The sequence below is a fragment of the Eimeria mitis genome, genomic scaffold (genome assembly GCF_000499745.2).
Source record: "Eimeria mitis Houghton genomic scaffold, Emh_scaff513, whole genome shotgun sequence".
NCBI lineage: Eukaryota > Apicomplexa > Conoidasida > Eucoccidiorida > Eimeriidae > Eimeria > Eimeria mitis.
This window is the reverse complement of record NW_013573425.1, coordinates 6,941-15,000: the sequence shown is the minus strand read 5'-3', so window position 1 is coordinate 15,000 and position 8,060 is coordinate 6,941. Positions and strand designations below refer to the sequence as shown.

The 8,060-nt window shown below is 49.9% G+C and overlaps 1 protein-coding gene across 1 annotated transcript in view; it reads left to right on the top strand.

Moving 5' to 3' along the window:
• Positions 1-6,794: 6,794 nt before the first annotated feature.
• Positions 6,795-8,060, top strand: part of EMH_0014730 (uncharacterized protein) — a gene marked incomplete at both ends in the record, with an annotated part of 1,863 nt that continues 597 nt past the window's right edge. Inside the window, one exon of the mRNA XM_013500210.1 lies at positions 6,795-8,060. Coding sequence (XP_013355664.1) covers positions 6,795-8,060 — 1,266 coding nt within the window.

Genomic DNA, 8,060 nt, shown 5'->3' with positions numbered 1-8,060 from the left:
TTTGCCTTCCTGCGTAGTTTCCTTCTCCGGCGTTTAACCAGCGCCTCACTTTTGCTTATTGCCTGTTTGCGGGTCCTTGTCTACCTGAAGCTGCCCCGTCAAACCACTTCACCGCCGAATTCGTCGATTAGCTTTCCTATCAAGTTGAGGCACTGGAGGTAGAAGGCAACTTTTTTCCTCAACTCTATCAGGTCAGATGATTCTACCAACCTACACCAACNCACTGGAGGTAGAAGGCAACTTTTTTCCTCAACTCTATCAGGTCAGATGATTCTACCAACCTACACCAACGCATTAAACGGCACACAAGCACCGGTAAACTGTACCTTACGCCGATCAAATACACAAAGGGTTATTTTGGAGATGCTTGCATTGCGATACAGAAAATGTTTGGGTGTGCACACGTCATGGTCATTTGGTGGACTCCTTGTACTGATTGTCTGCTCGGTGTATGTGCGTATTTCACGTAGAGATCCACGCACGAGCAAAAATAGATGTGCACGTGTACGCATGCATCTATGCAACACAGACGTAAGAAACAAAAACCCGAACACGAAGTCGCCCGTGTTCAGTTGAAACTGCACGTACACCGCGATCCTCGGAACAGCGTTATGTATGTTTGTACTTTCTTCCCAAACGATCCAATTTACTGAACCGTCCCCTTGCTTTTGTTGAGTACAAATTAGGAGAGATGTGCGCGAAGTAGAACTCAACGAATTACGTTGGTTATGTACTTCAGCAACCAGAGCCTTTAGGCAGACGGCAGCTTCCTTCGGTCCTCGGAAGCACACGGTTGTAACGCTGCAAATCGGAAGGGCAGAAAACGCAAGTGACATGACTTACACACGCAGTCAACTTTGACGACGAGGAGGTCCAACGCAACACACCTCACAAATGCAGTCAACTGAGGATGTAAAGGAGGAGGACTGAATGTTGCACGTAACGGCCCTAGTGCAGACTGCATATTTACACATCCAAANGATGTAAAGGAGGAGGACTGAATGTTGCACGTAACGGCCCTAGTGCAGACTGCATATTTACACATCCAAACAGAAACTGTCTGGCCGACGTGATACACTGAAAAACTGATCCACTGACGCCTGCCAATGCAGCTGTGGGGTAACTGCGCCGCGCCTCCTCCCCCACCGCCCAGTTCAGGAACCGGAATGGCACTCACTGTTTGTGGGCAAAATTCGCATCAAAGAAAATATCTAGGGAGCCAAAAAGGTGATGGAAGTCTGCCGCAGAATCTACAACTCTGTCGGTGTCCTTCCGGATTCCCATCATTATGGGGACAAAAGGGGCGAAAGGTTATGCGTGCATTTGTCTATTGGACACCTAAATCGTTGGTATGCCTTAAATTGCATTTAAATTCACGGGATTAACTTGCCCCAAAAGTAAACATGCCGCGAGGAATACTGCGTCATACCGTTTGGCGTTCTGCTGCGATCGCGCACGATGCTACCAGCAACCCCCTTCCTCTTGAAAGTGCTCGGGTGTGTGGTTTCTCACCTTGTTTTACATTCCACAGTAGCAGTACCACGTTGATTGACTCAAAACTAGACGGATAGACGCGCAAGTCTCTATGCTGAATTACCCAGGTGTGTAGAGTGTATGCACGCTCTGACGGTGGTGAGTGCTGCATGACTGATTGGGGACCGACAGACGGACCTAAACAAAGCTCGTCTGCTTAGCTTTGGTTCAGTCGTGTATAATTTTTCCACTTCCTTGGTGGTCGGTTTGGAATTCAATGAATAAAACAGTGGAAACTTGAAAAGAAACGGCTGTTACAGTAGCTTCACGCTAAACTCGCGTGTAGTGTAGTTCGCACTGACGAAGAAGCTTAACTTCGCCGAGTAACAGCGCTAGCAGTAAACTAATATATGGATATTAAACAAGAATACTTACTGGTTAATAGACCCAACTTCTATGGATAACAGCTGTGCTTGTAAACCCGTCGTAGTATACTGTTGGAGAATGTTGTAATGGTGTAATGAGAGCCTTCTGTAGCCTACAGTTAGCACAGGAACATTCGCTCAGCCTTGATATGTTGCCTGCAAACAAATTCAAACGCTATATATGCGTATACAGAGGCAAATGCTGCAGTAAAGGAAACTTCGTTGGAGCTTCCGTGCGTTCACAAACGATGCTGCGTTGTACTGCCAGCCGCGGCGAGGTGAACGGCAACTCCAGTTAGCCTGCTTCCTCTCCCGCAACTCGAAGCCCTGAGCTCAACGCCCAGGATGGCTGGGGACAAGGGGAGGAGATCAGCTGCTTTTGAAAAACTCTTACTTAAAGCATTTATCTTCATTGCATCCCGCTGCTGTCCTTGATTAGGGCCGGAAAGCTAGAGTTACACTTCCCGGCCTTATTGAATGCAATGCCGNTGCAACCCTAGTTAGGCTGCATCCTTCCTGTAGTAAATACTCCCTACATTCACTGCAACAATACCTTGCTCATGCAGCAGGAGTGAGGATTGGTTGAGCAGTGGAAGTGGATGTGGGGACAGATTAATGTTTTCTAAGCGCTTAATGAGTATACTAGAAATACACCCCTTTTGTTTACAAAAGGGGTGTATTGTTATGACTACACCAGACGCTGGCATGAAACTTGGTGCAAAAGCTGTTGCAACTTACCAGGCCATCTCCTTTCCCATTCTCTGGAGCTGCAGTGCCGGGTCTAGTGGTGAGGAGAGTAGTTTCTCCGCTAGTGTTATGTTGCGCGATTGTTCTTTCTCTAAGCTTTGTCGGCTTTTGTTGTTTGCCGAATCAGATGAGATGTTTGTTTTTCTGCAGCAGCAGTGAAGTTACTTGAGGGTGTCGCTCAGCTTATGCCAGCCAGCGCGTTATACTCGGCAGTGGGGATTGACGGATGCGCCCTGCAGTTGACTTTCAGAGGAGCTGCCCATTATTGAGTCAATAATAATTGGTATAATAGATCTGAGCGTGATCATCTTCATCAACGTGAACGAAACCCGGCATAACATGAGAGGAACTGAGGGCTCAGCCCAGGCATCATCAGCTTCCTTGGCCCGGAGTACCTCCATTATTACTGTTCCACAACACCCCATCTTGTGAGAGGACTCAGATCCCCACTGGAACTCACAGTTTGGCTTTTGTCTGCGTGTCGTTGGGGGCGCAAGACGCACAGCTGCGGACATTGTTTTGATGCACCTACTGATGAGCGTGTTCTCCAGTTCCAAGGGCCCTATGATCCCTACGGCCACCTTAGCTGGCTTGCCATAGGTGAGTTTCTCACACTTCTCCGTTACCCCAGGCCAGGAGCTGAACGCGCACGGTGCCTGGGAACAGGGAAGGGAGGTCAGCTCCTTTTGTAAAAGCTCTTACATCAAAGCCCTGGCATCATTGCAGCTCGGTTCTGTCCTTGAATAAGGCCGGACGGCACGCTTTACACTCGCTAGAGCGTCAAAGGCAATGCAGCGATCCGAATGCTGACGATAGTTCCCTGCAGACGGTCTGCTGCAAAAACGCTTACAAAGGGTCCATAACTGCCTGAAACGAAAATGATTGTGTGTAAGCGCCTGCCTGGAGAGGCCCACGCTGCTGCTGCTCTGGCTGGTGCTGTTGTTCCTGCTGCAGCGGAACCGGAAGCCGCTATCGTAGCTCCACTTTCGGGGCGAATATTCGTTTACAGCAAAACGAATTCACGTTATGAGCATAATGCCGAGAGTGGTAAAGGGTGGGAATTCTCAGCTCTTCCAGCTGTTCCTCCAGGGGGGCATGAGTGGGCGGGTGCGAGGTGAAGGCAGCATGAGCAAAGCTGAAAGAAAGCACAGCAGGGACCGATTGTGCATCGCTTACAGGGAGTAATGCATAATTCGAGAGAAGAGAGTTGCAGAGAAAGCTGTGCCAGAGCTGCTGCTGTCGCTGCCGCCCAGCAGCCTGCATCCAGTAGCGAGGCTGCCGTGGATAACGCGGTCGGGATCGCAACAAGCAACACTGGCCTATAATACAAACTTGTATACGCACGCAGTTAACTCCAGGCTGATCTGTGGGTGCGTCTGTCATATCTGTCAGCCCACTCGGTGCGCAGCACGTTGTTTGGGGGATCTGGGTGCTTCTCTGGTTGCCTAGTGTGTTACCTGGCGCCTCCATTCGAGGTTTGGCTTCACTTGTTCCTTAGCCCTTTTCATAAGCTGACAATCTCGAAACATGCGACCACGTCTATGGAAAAGAAGCAGACGCGCCGTTGGATATCTCCTTCCGGTGTCCTGTGGGTTAGATTCGCTATTTGCTGCCCGCCGCTGCTTTTAATCCCGCTCCGAGAGGGCCTAGCATTCACAGTCCCAATACCCGTAGGTTCTGGCTCGGAACTGTCCCCATGTTTGCCTTCTCCCTTCTTCTCTAGGGTAGTCAACAGTGTCTCCAATTCGTTCCGGCTCCGTGGCCCAGCCACCTACCAGTTTTCTCTCAAGGGATGGCAGCCCTGCGATGAACCGTTGATACTTAGGTTTGGTCTCAGCAGACAAACTTCTGTTCACCAATGAGTGGTACTGCTCAATGTAACGATCTATCGGCATTTGCGCTTGTTGAAGTCTTCGTACTCCTACCATATCCGGCGCCCTTTCTAACGTCGGAATAAACCTGTATGACCTCGGAATAAACCTGCATCACAGAACATCCTGCAAGGCTTGCATGGACTGCATGGAGCTGAAATGTCCTGAGNTCATCCCTTTCCAGCAGAGAAGATGCCAGTAGGAATTGTACGTCCTCAGATGCATTTTGAAAGTGGAGGTGTACAACGCCTCCGCATCACTGCACCCGCCCTATTGCAATGGTCCACATACTCGAAGACACTCCTCCTGAATTGATTTTGGGGAAAGTGCTTCTTCCCGAGGCTTGGGTGTTGAAATCGAACTTGCTTCTACTCGGCGAGGCTGCAGGCCGTCCGAAGCCACCCCATATGAGGGCAGATGATAATTAATCTCTATTGGGTAGAGATGAAACAGCTAGAATTTGAAAACCAGTTGGCCTATCGCAGCTGCTTCGACGAACTATGCGGTGCTACCAAGTGTAATGCGTGCTTTCTGGCCTTATTCAACGCCTAAAGCGAGCTGCATTGAAGCCAAAGACTCGAGGTAAGTGTTTCTCCAAAGCAGCTGACCCCCCTCCCCTATGTCCAAGCATCCTTGGCGTTCAGCTCAGGGCCTGTATTTGCCGGGGAGGAGGCTGCCTAACACGAGCTGCAGCAGCTGGAGATGCAAGCCAGCCCCACCTGTGATCATAAGGAAGCTTGAGGGAAGCTTTATCCCTGTATACACTTCTGCAGCATTTGTATTTGCTTACATGCAGTCTATCCAATGTTCCTGTGCTAACTTAAGCCAGATCATGCTACCTCAGGTACTGACACGCCCAAGTTACGCTTGTAGGTAAATCACAACACTCAATACGAAAATAGGGTACGCAAGAAGAAGCAAATTCCGTGGTTAGCTGGAATTGACAGCGACAATCCAAAATTGCGAGAAACTGAGTTCTGGATCTTGTCGGGTTGACTAACCGTTGGAACCCCCTTGATGCTCCAGGGGCTAGTCGCCGGCCCGAGCATGCTACTGTGGCTGGTTGTTGTCTGTTCCTTCCCAGCGGGTTGTTCGCGCCAATGGGTGCTGTACGGTAATCCGCTCTAACGGACTGTCACTAACTGGCTTACGTGTATCAGTGAACTCAATATCTACTGTTCTATCGAATTAATGGTTTCGCCTCTCTAGCGAAACTAATGGAACCTCGGGCTCGTCCAGCGGCCGTCAGCGCAACCCCAAACCGGAACTGAGTTTCTCATAAATCACGGGAACTAGTTGAAGTTTGACTCTCCCTAGGCGTTCGTGTTCCGATTTCACGTTTCACTAGCTCGTTTTCTTTCATTTATCGACGTTTGTCTCCATTCGTCTGCCATAGCACAACGGTGCCTGCCACAATGGGATAATCAATTTCTCCTGTTATTTAGTTTCCCTTAAAGGGAGTTACCCTTTATGACTCTTAGAATCGAAATTCCGGAGCTCCGTGCAAAAATTTCAGCAGTAAACCTGGAGGTGACCGTTGATACCGCAGGGTACTGCTGACCCTCGTCAGCATCGACCCATCCAGCGGTCGCCAGCGCATACCACAAACAAGAACCCAGTCCCTCAGAATTTCAAGCACGACTTAAATTTGAGTTTCTCATGACGCTGTGTATGGCTGGTTATGGCATATTCCGGTTCGACTCAAATCTCATGTAACTGGATTGTCTCATCCGAACGGGCAAAATCTCGAAGACCTATCGAAGTGTCTATGGTCCTCAAACTCTTTCATACAAAACCGTTCTTCCAATGAGAGTTTGTTAGGCAAATTCGTAGAATAGAAACACGAAGTCCTATATTAAAAGATCCTCTAACGAGCCTCGGGGGTACCCTGCGGAGCCGCAGGGCATTACAGCCTCTGCACTAAGCCGGTTGGCTCCGCCAGCAACCACGATTCGCAGCAGTGGCTGATCAGCAGAAATCAATGAGAGAGTACAAAAAGCTCAACACGCACATATTCGGTAATCTGAGGGTGGCAATCGGCCGTCGTGTATCGTTTTTCTACACCGCAGTTCGCCGAGTCCCTGTGGTGGGACGTAGTCTTCAGTCTCTCCAGGTTCCTAAGATGGGTGTCTTCTTCATAATCTACAGAATCGCCACCACTAAAGCATTACTGCGAATGAGTATGTATTTCCCACAAGCGTCCGACTTTTGGGGGATCCAAGGACACCGACTGTCGATTTCTCCTGGTCTGTGATCTAAATTGTGGGGACTACGGAAGATGCTGGAGCCGCTGCGGCCTACTGAAGGGAGGAATCCTCAGGTGGTGGGGGATGATGCGGCACATGACAGCTTTGTAGCAGTTGGACAGAATTTAGAAGAAGAAGCACTCCCTATGGTCTCTATAGAGCACCCATTTGGCCGAGCGAAGAGCAGATCAAGGTTGCGGGCAGGATTGATTGTAACCGTTGGATTACTGCTCTTAGGCGGCTTGGTTGGTAGACGGAGCATTGTGGCTCTGGCAAGGGGCCCCATGGAAGAAGGGAAGCAGCTTCCTCGTCCCGTAGCAGAAGGTTCCGCTCCAGCCGTAGAGGAAGTTCTTCCTCCTCAGCCAAGGAGCGTCGAAGAGCAAGCTCAAACAGAACCAGAAGAACCACACCCACCAGCTGAAGGCCAACCGTTGGAAGAGGCGCCGACACCACAAAAAAGGAGACTACAGAAAGTGCGAGAGCTCCTCCCCAGCGCGGAGAGGTTATCCAAACTGCTCAGCAGGCCTCAGGCAGATAGTCTGTTACAGCGTTTTCAAGAGGCACTCGTGCAAAAACGACCAGCGCAAGGTCAGCCGGAGAGCGCGGATGAAATAGAGTTACATGTTGAGAAGGCTTTGGAAGCCCTTCGCACGTTGCATCTTTATGGCGTCGAGCGAGTTCGCGCAATTATGAAGGAAGATGAAGCTCTTGGAAGCTTTCCCGATATGGGGGACCTCGAGACTACATTGAAGGAGGAACTATTCGACGAAGGCGAACGCGTAACAGAGGACACCGTGCTACGCATGGTAGACACGTTAATGTCGATCCAGCAGACGGCTGAAGATGCGCACACGCAACTAGTTCTTGTCTGCCAGTTTTTGGCAACCCACGCATTTAGAACAGAAGAAGACGGAGACTTGCTGACTGGCGCTGCACCCGACATTGAGTACCTGCTGCACAACGTCCACTTTCGCTCATATCTCTATTCATCTGCAGGCACTTTAAGGGAGCATATTTTGGAGGGCATCAGGGCAAAAGTGTTGAGGGAAATCGAGGAGGTGTTGTTGCCCCTTGAGGGAAAAGTGAAGCTGCTACGGATATCCGTTGATTCGGCAAGAGTTTCAAAGAATAGAGGAGCAGGAGAATCATCTGAAGCAGCATCTGAACTCCAGGATGTGGAATGGCAGCTGGAACAGGCGGAAGCTTTGGCAGCGGGAATGCGCAGACAACTCGGTGACGTTGTAAGGACTAGCTCGAATGAAGATATGGCTCGGTATTGCAAAAAGGTAGAGGAAGTG